Source organism: Mycetomoellerius zeteki, unplaced genomic scaffold (assembly GCF_001594055.1).
Source record: "Mycetomoellerius zeteki isolate Tzet28-1 unplaced genomic scaffold, Tzet1.0 scaffold425, whole genome shotgun sequence".
NCBI lineage: Eukaryota > Metazoa > Arthropoda > Insecta > Hymenoptera > Formicidae > Mycetomoellerius > Mycetomoellerius zeteki.
The window spans coordinates 135,903-153,126 of NW_017257420.1; the positions used below are offsets into that span (position 1 = coordinate 135,903).

The 17,224-nt window shown below is 31.3% G+C and overlaps 2 protein-coding genes across 6 annotated transcripts in view; one reads left to right on the forward strand and one right to left on the reverse strand.

The window, feature by feature from the left end:
* LOC108726478 (uncharacterized) overlaps positions 1-13,778 on the reverse strand; it is a 34,141-nt gene extending 20,363 nt beyond the window's left edge. For 2 of the 5 annotated variants that reach the window (XM_018454079.1, XM_018454078.1), the window contains exons 1-24: positions 13,661-13,761; positions 13,275-13,467; positions 12,959-13,151; positions 12,648-12,761; positions 12,396-12,567; positions 12,100-12,200; positions 11,797-12,006; positions 11,514-11,699; positions 11,323-11,437; positions 11,019-11,260; positions 10,811-10,933; positions 10,299-10,490; positions 9,936-10,144; positions 8,143-8,593; positions 7,845-8,029; positions 7,549-7,708; positions 7,114-7,339; positions 6,744-6,988; positions 2,268-2,390; positions 1,980-2,158; positions 1,651-1,898; positions 1,281-1,537; positions 933-1,124; positions 490-672 (exon numbers count right to left, since the gene is read on the reverse strand). In XM_018454079.1, the coding sequence (XP_018309581.1) occupies positions 490-672; positions 933-1,124; positions 1,281-1,537; positions 1,651-1,898; positions 1,980-2,158; positions 2,268-2,390; positions 6,744-6,988; positions 7,114-7,339; positions 7,549-7,708; positions 7,845-8,029; positions 8,143-8,593; positions 9,936-10,144; positions 10,299-10,490; positions 10,811-10,933; positions 11,019-11,260; positions 11,323-11,437; positions 11,514-11,699; positions 11,797-12,006; positions 12,100-12,200; positions 12,396-12,567; positions 12,648-12,761; positions 12,959-13,151; positions 13,275-13,465 (4,497 nt within the window). In that variant the 5' untranslated portion in view covers positions 13,466-13,467; positions 13,661-13,761. Of the gene's footprint in view, positions 1-489; positions 673-932; positions 1,125-1,280; positions 1,538-1,650; positions 1,899-1,979; positions 2,159-2,267; positions 2,391-6,743; positions 6,989-7,113; positions 7,340-7,548; positions 7,709-7,844; positions 8,030-8,142; positions 8,594-9,935; positions 10,145-10,298; positions 10,491-10,810; positions 10,934-11,018; positions 11,261-11,322; positions 11,438-11,513; positions 11,700-11,796; positions 12,007-12,099; positions 12,201-12,395; positions 12,568-12,647; positions 12,762-12,958; positions 13,152-13,274; positions 13,468-13,660 lie in introns of all 5 variants that reach the window. The other 3 variants (XM_018454082.1, XM_018454080.1, XM_018454083.1) reach the window with 3 other exon arrangements.
* Positions 13,779-15,311: 1,533 nt separating this feature from the next.
* The window catches only part of LOC108726475 (uncharacterized), a 45,626-nt gene continuing 43,713 nt past the window's right edge, over positions 15,312-17,224 (forward strand). Inside the window, 4 exon segments of the mRNA XM_018454065.1 lie at positions 15,312-15,647; positions 16,666-17,048; positions 17,108-17,218; positions 17,221-17,224. The exon segment at positions 17,221-17,224 is cut by the window's right edge and continues 126 nt beyond it. Coding sequence (XP_018309567.1) covers positions 15,566-15,647; positions 16,666-17,048; positions 17,108-17,218; positions 17,221-17,224 — 580 coding nt within the window. The 5' untranslated portion in view covers positions 15,312-15,565.

Here is a 17,224-nt window from a genome sequence, read left to right on the forward strand (position 1 = left end):
TGTTTTGCATACAATGTAAAAAGATAGAAATTGAGATAAGTAGCATTGATAACATATTTGGAAGAATTTATACAGGTTCAATAAGGTGATTTCCCATAATGCCTATCTAATCGTAATGATTCGTTGATGTCAACTTATCAATTCACGGAGAAATTTTTAATTATAAAGCAATATATGGAAATTAAATGAGAACATTCAGAATGCGGTTTGTAAATACTAAGGTAAATCTTCAGCATATGACATATAGAAGCTAATAAGTCAATTATGATAATTGTTTATGTCTTAGAAACGGTTGAGTTTTCGACTTATATATTCACTAAAATTTTTTTACTTGGTATGTGTACTATCTATTATATAAGAATGCTAAATATTTTTTTAACACCCTGTTATATATTAGTGCGATATAACCATCTTAGCTTATATCAGCATATAATCTCATTGATAGTTTCGCATAATAATAAATACAATTAATTATTCGATTGATCTGACCTCGGCACCAGATGCTTCTCTTCCCGTGATGTCTAATAATGCATATCCTTCTGACAATGGCTTTGAAATTACATCTTCTATCATAGTCTCTATCTGTGCATGAAGACGTGCAAGTCGTGCAGAATAAGGAGGATGTTTCGTTGTTATTAACTGAATTTCCAGCTGGTCCAGTTTTGTGACAGCCTAATGCATTGATTAATATTAGCAATCAAGTTTAAATATCACCCGCAAAATTTTCTCTCTTAGATAGATTTTTATTAAAACTACTATCATGCATACAAAATGCGACTCATATTCAGACTCTTATTGAATGGTCTCTAGTTACAGTAGCTCGTTTTTTATGCGGATGAATATAGATATAAGTGATTTAATTGAATTATAAAACGTTATATTATTTCACTGATTAATCCACTATAGATAATTAGAAACTTAGAAACACTCACCGATTGTGCCAAATTGAAAAAAGCCATTGTTCTATTCAACAACATGTTATATTGATCTAAATCGTTAATATAATCGGTAGCGGTGCTAAGAATCGCAAACGCCTGTTCGGTCGCTTGTTCGCCTGCAAAATGTCCCGATGACACTAATCGTTCGGTCGATTTAGTTATTTTAATAGCTTTATCTTGAAACTCCTAGAAAGCAAAGAGTTTTTCTTTTAAAAGAGCGCATTACTCTGTATAGTTTTATATACATATATATTATATATATATATCGAAGATCACACAGGACAATAAAATATATTTAATTATATTTGACGATATTAGTTGAATTGATTTTTGTTCGGATACCTTTGCTTCGACTTGCAACTTTTTTAATTCAAAAAGAAGCAGTTCTACATTAGATACAGAATCTCCCAATTGATTGCAACTGCCCTCTAATGCAGCGATTCTGTCATTGAGAATTTCTTCGAGATTACGAAGATCAGTCGCGAGCAGCGCGAGAGCAAGACATTGCTCCAATTGAGTTTTTCTGCTACGAAAAGTTGTCTCAATCAACCGCCTTCTATCGTGTAGTTCTTCCAGCCATTTTTCAACTCGTAATACGGCTAATGAAATATGATATTTCTTTTATCATATAAATTTTAATTTTATGACACCGATCTAGCTAAATAGATAAGCAAATAATTAATTATAGATACTGAATAGACATTTGACATACCATGATTAGCTTCATCTTTAATCGTATCCGACCTAGAATCTAAAGTGCCTTCGTTTACCAATTCCTTAAGTCCATCCAGCAATGTCTTACCCTCCCGTAATGCACCCATCAATCCTTCCAACATATCTTTGCGAAGATCCTGAATCTTTGATAGAAAACTTTTTACTGCTTCTATCTCGATCGGTAGTAACGTGTTGTTACATGCCATTTCCAACGCCTTCATACGTTCTCTACATTCTGCCGCGCGACTATAAAAAAATGCGATCTATTTTGTTAAATAATTAATTCAAAGCACGAATATATTATTAATTAATTACACTTTGCTGTACCATTGAAATAATACGTTTCGGTCAAGTATTTTCTTACGACGTTCTAAAAGTTGATTTATATCGCGCCATGCCTGACCTAATGTTTCTGCCATGGCAGTGTATACTTCTGCTCTTGGTTTCTGGGTTGTGATTAATTGATCAGCTTGTCGCAATAATTCTTCCACCGGGCTTTGTTTATTCTGATTATGGCAAAGTTTTAATTAACGGAAACCTTTAGCACTTCTATTTAATTATATTTAATATAAACTTTTACACAATCGAAATTTATTTTAATACGTTTAACTTTACCTGTAATCGAAGTAACACTTGATCGTGTGCGTTCGAAAGTTCCATGGCTTCTTTTACGGAAGCACCAAGTTTCGTTAATTCTGGTTGTAGCTCGAGTATTTTCAGCTTCAGCCATTCGCCGCTCTGAACAGAAACGATAATAAGTGTGTAATGATAAACCATCACAGATCTTCCGAGTCTTCCGACAGTATAAACGACATGGTACAGATAAACTGAATATTATTAAATACGCATTCTCCGTTGAATGATCATTTTCGCAATTACCAGAATATTGTATTCATTATTTTAAATAATAAATGTAGATTATAATAAATAACAAAGATCTCCAAAAAATGTTCGCTTGCTTATGCCGCAATATAAAGATTATTTTAACTCTCAAATAAATTTTGGAATTATCTAGCAGCCACGTATATAATGTCGAAAATCATATTCAGAAGAGAAATCTTTTTCTTCTAGCATTATTAAAAAGAAGAGATAGAAAGTAAAAAACGAGTGTAGACAGAAATCGGCCCTCCAGAGTTCATCAACCTCTGAGGTTGAGCCGCAGAAAGAAGCAAGATATGTTTCCATTTTCATCTTTGGCATACTGCCGAATAACTACGTTTGGATTGACCAATTCTCTCTTCTGGTATATGTATATATTGCTACTTGAGCGATAAAATTATTTCTTTTTTTTTTTAAGGTATGCTAGCGAAAAGAGATATATTATTTTATGATCATCTTTTTAAATTTAAGATATCGTAATATCTGACGAAATTTGCAAATACTCAATGTATTATTTATTAAAAACACACACTTGAGAAATATATTACATTATATTATAAGAAAAAAAGATATCATTTGTGATTTATGGATTAAAGTAAAAGATTATACCAGTAAAATAAAAATAATTGTATTAATTATATTAATTGTTTCATTTTCTTAAGTGTTATTTGTGGGAAATTATTCAAATTATCTCTCTGATATCACAACATGCAATAGTATTAGATAAATTCTCATGCTTGACGATGTTAGTAATTGCATTGTAAAGATATGTTTATGCGTGTCTAAGAATCTCTATTGAACATTTTCCTTCTTGTTTCGGATAAAGTACTATTGTTAGATTATAAATATGATATAGATGAAAAGGTACGATAAAAAAAGGAAGAATCATGTCACTTGTCCACCACTGAGCCGGGCTAGGTTGGGCCCAGGCTGCCTCGAGTCGTCTCGTATACACGCGCGCGCGCGTGTGTGGCATGTATGTGTGCGTGTGCGTGTGTATATAATACCGGTTTGTTAGATTATACGAAAGTGTGCAGATCCATGCTACGAGAGATCTCTCTTATTTCGATACGAGTTTATCGATTATCCAATCTACTTATAAATTAATTTTGGAGGATCTGTTATATAGTTTAGTGTAATTTGAATTAATAATTTATATTTAGGATAAGAATTTATATGCATAAATAGTTTTTTCTTCTTTCAAACTGCATGAAATTAGGTATATATTAATTTTAAGCATAAAAAAGTATTTGTTTTATTTTCCGACCTTCTTCTCTTGATAAAATATTTGAGGTAATAAAAATTTAAACTTATAATTAACAATAAAACACTTAAAATGTAACTTGCATGGATTGTGCAATAATGTTTCTAAATACTTCGGAATCCAACGTAATGTACATAAGATGGGTTTATCTGATCATGGTGGTGTGTAATGGGAGTTACTGTACCTAGTGGTTAAATTTATCCTTCGTAGAGTTTCGGGAGACTCGTTTTGCTCAGCGGATACCTAAAACGCTTACAGTTTCGAGAGGATTCGGAAATAGCTATAGACCGGAGCAACTGAATCCCAAAATATCTACACCATAGTGTCATACATGAAATTGCAATGAAAAATTATTCTTTACTAAGAATTATTTGAATGAAACGATCCATATCTAATATTTTATATTTTCGCAAAGATTTTCAAATAATGTTTTTCAAAACTTCTAAATAAAATAAAATGAGTTGCGTTGATAGAACAAAACAATAATAATAAAAAATATAAATTAGAGTATAGATTAAAATGCAATACATGTTTCTTACTTGAAGTAAAGCGATTACTACACGCGTTTCTCCACTTTGCACAGCTATGGTACTTATAGTAGTAGTTGGGGAGATGATTTGTTGTGGCGTATCCTCATCTCTTTGCATGACAATTTCAGAATTTGTCTCAACAGATCTTTCGGGATGCATGTGTGCCATCGAGTCAGGACCATCCACCATCATCGTTTTAATTTTATCTTGCATGTGATAATTAAAATGTTTCAAATCTGTGTTAGCAGAATGACAACGGACAATTATAGTCGCGACATAATTTCATCATGAAATACTCACTCGATATTTATATATGCTACGAATTGAGCAATAGTTGACAATATAGCTGCTGAAAATTAAAATAGTGTTACGCGACGTTATACTGATATGATATGTTTGAGCCGAACATACACAGTGATTTCAATGCCTGGTGCTAAATATATTACAGTGACGTATGTCGATCTAAAACGCGGCACAATAAACATTTAGCTCATAGATATTCTCAAAGATTTTACAGATAAAAAATATATTAACATGTTTTCAAGTTGGCTTAATTGTCTTTCCTGATTGACTCTATTTTTGACACTTTGCCAAAGCTGCTAGTACGAAAATTCCGTGAATGTAAAACTGAAGATGATTGTGTGTCTGTGATGTAAATAAACAAACCAAAGATATAACTGACAAAAGTTTTTTTCGTAACTTAATATTTTTTCAATGTTGTCTTATCTTTTTAATTTGTACTAATTTCTTAAAACGAAAATATAAAAGAAATACAAGTTTTCATCAAAGTTAGGATATTTCTTCTATGCGAAAAGGAATAATAATTTGTTAATTTACAGTCACGATAAATTGAAAATGTATACTCGCATACGATAATATCTGTGTTTTCTCTTTTTGATATAACATATTAATACTTTATGTAGATATCTTTGTGTGTGCGATGACGTCATCTGCAGAGACGAACAAATGGTAGAATAAAACCGGACTGACTGGTAGCGCTCTTTCAACTTCAACAAGTACGGTGAAAATCATGTGTAACCGGAGATGATCCGATAGAAATATCAATATTACAAAAAGTTTTTTATATATTTCTTTATTGGATAAGTTTATGATTTCTCCCGTTACATCGAAGCACCGTTCAATTATTTGCAAATAATTTGATCGACTCTTTATATCTTAAAAAAATTTTCCAATTAACAAATATATATATATATAACCGGCAATTATATAGTATAAATTTGCGCATTTCGACATTTAATGCATAATTATGAATTTTTTGTTTATTTTTTATAATTTAAAAAATTAACAGGCTTTTGTTCTCTTATGTAGTAAATTTTTAAATTAAAAAGACGGAAAAAACTTTGCTTTATTTCATCTCTCTTAATAAGCGGATTCATGGTTTTTGACATTTTAATTTGATATACAAGCACCAAGTTATATTTTTCGTATGAAATGTTGTTTAGCATAATTTTTACATGACACGATATAACAATCACCTAAATTCGATTTGCGTTTAAACGGTATTGTTCGTAAGAATGACGACAACAACGGCAGTAACACTTGCGTGATACATGTCACGCGTGTATCACATCACCAACCGATCGGTTGCAGTAACCAGCCGAACCAAGACTGAACCGACAGAGCGCAGTACGGCCTCCGGCCAGTCCGGACTCCGGTTAGCCTCCGGCCGGCTGCCTCCCGCTCACCTTCGTTGCGCTCGTCGAGCACGGTCTACAAAGCAAGGTTGCGCGGGGCAACAGCTTTCGGAAGTGAAATTGTCAGTCGTAAATGAAAAATGTCTTTAGATGTAATAAGTGATCACTCAATATATTTTAAATTGAATTTTATTATATTAAAAATTATCACATACAATTTCTTTTAAACGTCATTTATTTACACAAATAACAAATGCGTCATGCGATACACACTAAAAATTCATGACAGCATATATTATATTAAAGTTTTATTTGCAATAAAGTTACAAACAGCGAAGCATAACAAATGCATAACAACGCATTTAACAATTCTTAATTCTTTTAATCTGTCGATTCTATATGCCAGATACATGTGATATTTTCAACGTGAAACATATTCATACATATAAACGTCTGTTTCTTTAATCAATCAAAATCGTAAGACCTATATATGCTGGTAATATTTGTTTTTATCAAATTTTTTATATAAAATTTATCTTCATCAAAGCTGCAAATAATTTTTGGTTGTAAAAGTTAGATAATCATTGTTGTATTTAATGCACTAATAAAGGAAAACTTAAAAACATGTAAACGAATAAGAATTGTTCTAAACATATACCAACAGCCAGCACATTAAAATGTGACAAACAAAAAATTTGATACAAAGGGATCAATCAAACGTCGGTCAAAGATAATAGCTTCGTCACCAAAATTGCAAACTCACCTTTCTTGTTTTTTCAAGAAAATCTTCACCTTCTAAATTATCATCTTGCTTCATAGATGATATTTTAATTTCGCTATCCTCATTATGTCGTAAAAGATTTTGCGAAGACAACGGTATATCCTCATATTCTCTTAAATCAGAGCACGTGCTCTCATCCAACACATGTTCTCGAATTTTCGTTGCAATATTTTGATCCGATTGCACTTTTTTCGAACTTTTGCCAATATTATTTTTAGGTTCTTCTGCTAAAAAGAATTTAGTTATAAAAGAGTGACTATAATAATAAGAGTTCAATATTTTTCATTGCTATATATAAATATATTATTATATTATAGTGTACAAGGAATTATTAAAATTATAAAATACTAACTGAACGACGGTAAATCGAGATGATGGTGAATGTCATCCGTTTTTTCGCGCGATTCTGCTTCTAGCACACCTTCCGCATTTTGAATATCTTTCACGTCGATATATTGTCGATGATCTTGCACGGTATTTGATATCACTTTATAAGAGGCTATACCTAATCGAATGTCGTGTAAGACGCGCAAAATGGTTGTCTCGGTAACTTCTTTTATAATTTTGTTTGACTTTTCCTACGTAAACAAATCATAACTCGTAATACTTTAAAAGTGTAATAATTAAATAATAAATGTAATAATTACGCTGCTTGATACGATATTCAATGAAAATTTAAGTAATTGAAGTAAAGAACTTAAAAAAGTATACATATGTTACATATATAAATTTTTCCCTTCGAGAATTAGTTTACTAACTAAATTATATTGTATAACATTATACATACATTAGTAATTTTATCCATTGTTTTCATTCGTATTGTTGGATTTACTCCGCTGATAATTGAAATATTTGATGTTGTTTCAGGAAATTTCTCATTTTCATTGGTCGGAGAAGAAGTAAGAGGTGCAATTGTAGTTATTAGTTTAGGCTTTTCCATGGTCCACCTTTAAATGTTTGCAATTTTCTGAGTCGATGAAAGATTTTGTTGCAGTATATTAAAAATGAATGCATTTTATTGATTTTAATTGATATTTATAATTTTATCTAGTAACTAAAAGTAATTAAAATTCATATAAATACCAAGTGGAACCAGAATATGTCACCACGGGTGCAATGATAGAAAGATCTTCGCATTCCGGCGATGTTACGAAAGATTCACTTCTCGAACGCGGAGGTGGAGTCGTTGAACATTCAGTCGCTGTTGTATAACCCTCCACATTGTATTCTCCTATTGCACTTTCGCTACGAGAATTTTCGATAAGTTCCTACAAAAATTAAAAGATACAAATATATTTTAGGAATGTTTTAAAATGTTTTTCTAAGAGAGAAAAGGAAGAGAAATATTTATAAATCAATACTAAAACATGTTAATATATACCTTAGAATTAAAATCTTTATTTGATATTTCGACATTCTCCATGGATTGTGGACGAATATGAAATGAGCTATCATCAAATTTTTCCGCCGTAGGAGTAATAGATTTAATTACATCAGATTTGATTCTTGTAGCAATCGTTTCTGAAGTTATTGGATGCGTTTCAGCAATTACAGACACGGCTGAAGCTGTCATACTCGACGTCAATGTAGTCGTGTTAGAAGCCGTATGCATGGATTCGCTTGACGGCGACATAGCAGATATTGAGAGCAAGGACGAAGCAGAGGACGTCACAGTGGCAGGAATAGACATCGGTCGAGTTCTAGCTCCAGCTTCACATAGTCTCGCATCTAGTTTTTCCGCGAGACGCGTAACTTCCGCTAATTTCGCCGAGATAGCTTCGACTGCTGTCAAATTATCACCAAAGGTTGAAGCATCCTCGACTTTAGACATCCTAGAAAAGCGAATTTGTTGGTCAAATTAATACTCTATTAATAGATGCTTTTATTCTGGATTTTAAAAATCTTTGAATATTATCTTAGTATCCATTTGTTAGTGAATTCTGTAAGCTTTGTACGATATTATTACTTTTTGTTGTTTCATGTTAATGTTACTTTCGTAATTTCGTTATAGTTACGTGTAAAATAATAATTAAAAAAACATTAAATATATTGATACCACACTGTTAAATCGTATTCATGTTAGTTTCAATATTGGTTTTTTTCCAGATGAAAAAAAATGTTAGATCAGTTACGTAATTAATAGTTGACAGTGCATTGACAGTACATTGCGTCGTCGCATGGTCTCTGCAATTTGGGGCAAAGTTCTAATTTCGTAGCTCACGTTTGCTTTATGAAGCGCCATAATTGATTTCCATATTAAATCCTTAAGAATCTTAAAGATAGATTTATTGAAAAAATTTTTAAATTAAGTTTCCGAACGTTATGATTTTTTTATAGAGTGCTTGTTCTTTTTTTTATTACTAAGATAAATGTATCAAAAATAATCTTCGTGATGTGTGCAATACAGTAGATGATTCTTCATGATGCAAACTAGTTCACCAAAATATTATTGAAACGAGATTCGCGTTACCAGTTGAGTTTTAAGTTACGACGTCATCGTGGAACGAAGCCAAAGAAGTGTGAACCATGATATTTTATTATTTATGAACATTCTAACAATTTTTTATAATGTGATTATTTAATGTTAAAAGTATCAACAAAATTTATAAAGTAATCTTATTATAAAGTGCAGATTTAGAAGGATTGCCGAATGATATTTTTATGAAAGAATTTCGTTGACGTTTATCTGCCACACGGATTAAACACAAAACTGATAAAAATTACAATATATGTAGAATGGAAAATAATCTGTATTTAAGTTGAATCAAGCGTTATGAAATGTCAATTATCTTATTGCAGCTCACTTACATGCACCGTTTCTAAATTATAGAAGCTATCTCGACGAGAGCCAGCCATAGACTGATACACACTGTCTCCAATAAACACGCAAACGTTCCACCAAGCGTATTACATTACATTTACTAATTGTAGTTTATAGAAATAGGAAAGAGAAATTTTAAACAATTCTTATTTTGATTTATGTTATTATTAAAACATTTTTATAGAATTAGTTTTACTTTATAATTTTCATTTTTTTAATAGTTATGCTATATCTTTTATTTGTAATTGTGTAATTCAAATCATATTAATCTCTAAAAGACGTGATATCTTAAAATTAATGTAGAAATTTATTAGTAATTATGTTAATGCAAAGCGATTCTTCATTATACTTACGGTTGACTATAAAGAGGTTCTTTCAACCTCGTCTTAAGGAGACGACCCAATCTTACCATCCGACCAACTTCCAATAAAAGTGTCTCTCGATTGTCAAGGATATCTCTTATACTTTCTTTGATACGTGCTTTTACTGCTGCATCTTCATCTTTTACAGAATGATACAGAGCCATCACTGTTTCCGCCAAATTTTGTAATCTGGTACAATGCTTTAAATAAATTCATTTAAAATATAGAAAAGACAGACACATACAGTAGATAATGCATAAAATAATAATTCTTTTGTCCTAAAATATTAAAAGAATAGAATATTTAAGCAACTTTTGAATTTACATATTAAATTATATTAATTTACGTTCATACATCTTCGACGTTTCTATGAAAAACAGCGCATACTCGTAGCCTGGTTAATTGTTCCTGACTAATAGATCGGAACTGTCGCCAAGCTTGTCGTAATTTTGAAGATAGATTAGCATTACCCTCTAGAGATATTCTGCAAGATAATCTCAGTACACGTGCTCCATTCACCAATTGACCACCATATTCGTAAGTTCCCTGTAAATATTTATCTCATTATGTTTATGTACTTGACAATTCTCCAAAAAGTGGAACAGAACAACTCTATTATTTCAAAACAATTTTTCAAAGGGCATACACCACTACGCAAGATCTTAGAAGCGAATAATATAGATTTATTAATTTTAACAAATTTGTGCATAAATCTATATTATTCGCTTCTAAGATCTTGCGTAGTGGTGTATGCCCTTTAAAAGATTGTTTTGAAATTTTAGCCACTTATTTTTATTGATTGTTAACTCTATTATTGCTTTTGTTTTATTTTATAAAAATAATTTGTAACAGTAATCACGCTTTACTTTTGCTGTTTCCTGAAAAGATTGATGTTCCTCTTTCTGCAATTGTATTTCCTTGACATTACAACCAACTTCCATGTGATTTCGAAGTAAAACATTGAATAAATCATTTAACCACTTAACAGCCTGGAAAGTACAATAGAGACGCATAGATTTATTATGTTCTTTTGCACGCATTAAAATATTTTTATATTATACATATCTTCCGTACTTGTTCGGCATCGCTCTCGTACATGTATATCAAAGCTATCTGTTTCAGTGACAACTTTTGTAATTCTACGCTGTCATTAAATATATTCTTTCTGGCATTTGTCGCATCTAGTATATCTTTGACATTGACGATATCTTCATCGTAATTTACATAAACTTCTCGACCAAGTGCATCCTTTACGGGCATAGAGAGAATGTCCGACAATTTTTCGCCTTCTTTTACAAGCTCGCGTTCTAAACTGTCTGAAAAATTATTTAAACGTGAAACTGAACAAATATTAATATAACTAATGAGTCACTTTTACCTAAAACCGTTTGACTTTTTTCCAAAGTTAAGAGTTTAATGCTTGCTTGAGAGAAGTTGTAATTCCTATTGCCCATGACTAATTGTTCGAATACTTCACTTGTCTTATCGAAGTACTGTAATATTATAATAAATAGCAAAAAAACCACTTCCAATTGCTAATAACTAGATCGTTAAAAATTTGATTTCTACCTCAGAAACAAGTCTAAAGAATCTTTGCGAAGTGATTAATACATTTCTACGTCTTTCAAGTCGTGAAGCGAAGCTACGACAAACAAAGTCCATGAAATCTCTTTGAGATTTTAAATCTTCTGGTAGTTTACTTTTAGGTAGGCTATCAATTTTATGAAGCAGCTCTGCGTATCGCCCATAGGTCTCCTATAAACGCATTAGTATTATATATTCCATGTAATACCTTTTAAAACAAAATAAATTTTTTAAACTAAATGAAAATTATAAAGTTTTACTCATTTACCCGACATTGAAGCTCAATTTTTTCGTGCTGCCTTCGGAGCTCCTCGGATGAAGAAACGTCGAAGCCAACCTGACAACAGGAGTTCAGCATTACGTCAGCTGGACCCAAGATCCAGTCAGTAACGCTTGATACACCCTGTTCCAGATTTTCAATTACTCTGACAGTATCCAGATTTCGTTCCATTTCTGTCCACGAATTTTCAATGTCCATCTGCAAACGATGAAATAACATTGTATTAAAACATTGTATTAAATACATGTAAAATAAATTTAAATACGCCAGTTGTAAATGTGATTAAATAACCTGCTTTAATTCGATAGAATCGAGTAATTTGTGAATTCCTTTAATGGTATCCAAAATATCCTTAGCGGACTCTCTACTCATAGAACTTACTAAATTCCTACCTAAATAAATGAAATTTAACTTTTTCCATAATTATTTTTACATAAGGGACACCATTGTTTAAAATAAATTATTAAATTTTTATTAGCATATCAGTTACAAACTATATACAACCTTTTTTTATTTATTTCTTAATTATTCACATATAATATATTTTTAATCTCATAAAAAAATCGAATAAATAAAAATGCATAAACCTGATTGAAGTATATGACGTGCCGTTGATAACAATTCTATGCCCATTTCCCAATAAGACTCTACATCATCCGATTGCATTATACGAATACCATCAAAAGTATTCAATCTTTGATGTAAATTTGTCATCTTCGATACAAGCTCTAATGCATCTTTTGAATAATTTTCTATTTTCTAAGAAAAAATAAATATCAAGCTGTTAAGAAATTAACATTTGCATTTAATTTGTACGTGAATAAAAATGTTTAATTTACCATACGTTTCTTAATCCATTCGATGTGATTGTACGCCTTGTTACCTGCTAATTCGTACGGTAATTGAGAAAAATCGATATACACATGCAGCCTCATTAGAGTAACGTATATTGGCTAAAACAATTGACAAAAATAAAAGAAAATTAAAGCTATTACGCCCTTATACAATAGTAATACGCACAATTAATATATTTTTAAAATTTAGCCCAAACCGAAAAGACATTTTTCCTACTTACAATTAGTTGTTATTCACATATCGGTTTAATGTCTCTTATTGTTGTAATATATTTCTATTAAATTGTTTTACTCACTTCGCCTTCTTTGTGCGACTTGGTACAACTGTCGACACGTTTATCCCAAAAACCATCCGGCCGTATCACGATCACAGAAACGACTTTAGATCCTATAAGATTCGTAGAGAGTCTAATACAAGATCTAGTTACGCGCCATGCACTATGACGCGCGTCTACAATTAGAACCAATCCATTTTCCTTCGTCTCATCGCTACGTAATTAATCACCAATAAATATTAAATCACTTATATGTATAAATTTACTATACACATGTATATTATATATATTTTTAAATGTGTACATCAGTTAATGAAATATCGAAAACATTCTATACCTGAAAATTGATATAAAATATAAAATGAGGAACTCTAATTTTGACTTCGTTGCTGAATCAAATTCTGGTGGAACATTTATTACTATTAAAGGTCGTCCATCGTGATCACGACCACCTGGGATATATGCAAGCTTTGATTCTAAATCCTCTAGAATATCCGCTGCTTTCAAGTTTTTCATAGGCATCTCCATAACTGCTTGTTAAAAAGAATCGTCTTACTATATAATTAGATAGTAAGTTTTAAATAATAAAATAAAATTGCTAAACATATTTTTTAGACTTAATGTTTTATGCATCAACGTTTTAATTATAATTATAATCGATATATATATATATATCGATTCTAATTATGATATATATATATATATGTATAAAATAGTCCTCACCGGTTTAATATAACAATGTCCACGCTGAACCATATCGAAAAATTCGGAAATACTTGAAAGATATTATAAAGAAACATTATACATGCAGTACACGATGTAATATATACTTGGTATACATCGCGGAAATATGGAATATCAGCGAGCAGCTGTTTCAACTCCAGACGTTATATCCGTATGTCCCCACGTGAGCAACAAGCAAACTGTCGTACCTCGTTGACTTGAGTCTGTCGCACGTGCTCTGCGTTAGTGACAGAAGAAAAATTTTTACATTCGTGTAGATGCATGCACGTGTATTTATGTGAAATGTGCACGAGCACAATGCACGATAGCTGTAGTGTGAAGCTGCAGCTGCAATGGAGGCTGCAGGAAAACCGAAAGCCATCTCTGGTCCATTCAGATACAACGGTACTTTGGCACCGATTAACCGTGTGTTCCCCTTCCTTTATGCATGGTTCTTCTCTTCCTTTCATCTCTCTATCTCTCTGGAACTGCATTTTTCAACTCCTTATCTTCCTGGAGCAGAAATATGCAGAAATATTTTAAGTAAGGAATAACAGAAATTACAGAGAAGTAATGCAAAAATATTTATGCCACAAAGATTTTACATGATTCTTGGGCGTACATAGAATTAATAGATATCTCAAATCACTTTATAATCATGCAAATTTAATTATTTACGAGCAGAATGCTTTTATTACTATTTCTAGTACAGTAGGAAGGAACATTTGAAAGAGTTCAACAGTCATTATTTCGACGAATGGAAATCTGAATTATTTCAGAAAGAAAAATTTTTGAACATTTATAGTATGATAATATTGATAATATCAGTATGTTATATAATAATTTAATTACAAAACACATTGAATGAATTATCTTTAATAATGTAAATGCAAATAATTTAAAGATTTATTAGTTAATATATTACTAATTAATACGTTTAATGTAGTAATACATTAAACAAAAAATATAACAAAGAAAGAGACATGTGTTTAAGGAAAAATTATGATTATACAATTCTACAATAATATTCTAAATTAACATTTTTCGTAAAAGATCTCCAAAATAATTACTCAAAAAAATTTTTAAATGAAAGATTTGTAGCAATTTATATAACAAGAGACAAGTTTATTTTAAACCACCCGATTATTTAGGCAACTATATGGTATGTTTCTTCAAGTAAATAGTTTACAACATTTTTTATTATTTAATAATTTGGTGAGGAAGATATTGATATTTTTTTATGTAAGTTCACGTATTTAGTCCTAATGTATAGCAATATATGATCTCATTATAAAATTCGAAGGAAGAGTGAAGAAAATAAGACTTATATTAATAAAAGAGTCAATATAATATATATTACGCATAATAACTGTAAACTTTGAATACAAATTTTAACATAAATATCTTACACATCAAGCATTACACAACATTTCTTTCTGATCAAACTCTTAATCCAATAATATAATCAAACGATACGTTTTTTTATTATTGTGAAGATATATATTGATAGAAATATATACAGAAATATGCACGGAGTACAAACACCAGTGAGACAAAGATAGATGTCGAGAAAAGCTGAAGAGATTTGGCGTCGCTACAGTCGTCGACCACGGGAAAGTTCGCCAGTGCTCCATCGAGCCTCGTGCTATATCAAGCATACTTGCTATCTTTTTCTCACTCTTTTTAGCCATCTCTCTCTCTCTCTCTTTCTCTCTTTCTCTCTTTTTTTCTACCCCTCTTTCATCTAAGTTGGCCATCATCAGTATCATTTTGCTCTTTGATCATTCTTTAGATAGTACTGTAAATGTGATACTTTTGACATTTTGGTATGTGAGAACGATCGGAAAATTAACGGGGTAATCGTCGAGCGAAGCTCGACAAGAAGGAGAAGGAAGAGGAAATACGATGGGCAACGCTACCACGAAAGATTATTCAAGAAGTATTTCCGTTGGCACTAGCTCGAAGAAAACGCGTTGGGATAATCCAGGTAAATTAGTTTATTGTTTTAGCCTTTTAATGCCATAACTCTTAATAATTTTGAAAATTGGAACATTATTGAGAGCCAAGAATTTACTAAAAAAGAAATAATCGCTATCTAATTTAATGCAATATAAGTTATATTTTGAAATACATCATCGTAAAGATTTTCTCCTTGTTCTCTTTTTTTCTATCTTTCCTGTCATAACGTTTATAACAACAAAATTATTATTTACGTAATTTTAAAAGTAATAAATGTTTTGATTACTTCCGAAAGATATCATTTTTACCTATCTTCTTAAATATATATAAATTATCTTTTTTTATATTATAATTACACTTAATAATAGTAAAAATGTTAATAATAAATTAATTTCTAATATGTCGTACAATTTGTAATTTATATAATAAATACATTATTATAACTATAATGTATTCTGTCAAGATTTATTTATTTATTGTAAATGCTGTCGGTACTTATTTTTTTCATATAGCTCATTTTCCTATTGCTACAAACTTAAGATATAAAAGATTACAAAAATTGTTGTTAACCACATGCAATTACGTTCGATTAGTTTCAACAGCGAAATAGCATCTAAAATTATATTGCTACTAACTTTAGTTCAGAAAAGATTTATATTGCTTTTCAGTCTACTCCGTTAATTAATTATTATAATATTGTGTGATGTCCATTTTTAATACATAATCAACGAACATTATGCGGAATCAGGATACCTCAAATACTTAATCTACGGATAATGCGCCGGTTCAGTACTTTACTGTACTGCCAAACGCGACGCATTTTATTTTGGGAGCGGTACTTACGTACCGATGTTGAAAATCATCTGCTCTATATACATACATGAGTATAATATAGCAAGAATATATTTCTTGATATTAATATTGTATTCACTTGTCTCTCTCTAGTTCCAAATAAAAAAGAATATTATTAAATGTATAGTTATCACAAAGTAGATTAATTATTAATTTTTATGAAAACTTCAAAGGATTAAAGAAATTTGATATAGGTCTTCCGGCCCCACCAGGCAGACCTATCTTAATATCGGGAACGAACGAAACGCAGCCGGATGTTGTGGCAATACGATGGGAGAGATCACCAAGTAACGGTGGATCGGCGATCGTCGGATACTTGATCGAACATCGGCGACTGGGCTCTCCTCATTGGATACGAAGCACCTCCGGTCTTTGTGCTTTTCCAGAACTAACTCTCAGTGGTCTTGAGCCAGGATGGCGTTACCAATTTCGAGTCAGAGCACAAAATGCACTCGGACTTTCACAACCAAGCGAGGTCTCCGAACCACTCACAGTTACCTTACAAAGGGCCGCTGTTGCTTGCGCTCCTCATTTCAATCCAGAGCTTAAAGATACGGTTGCACTCGAGAATGAACAGGTACGTAACGGTTATTGTAATCATATAAAACTTAATACATTTGTATTTCTTCAATACAGACTGAATTTGTCGTACAATTCTCTGGTACACCATTGCCAAAAATCTCATGGTTCAAGGACGGTTTCGAGATCTTTAGTAGTAGACGCACCAGAATTATTACGGATAATGGAAAGAGT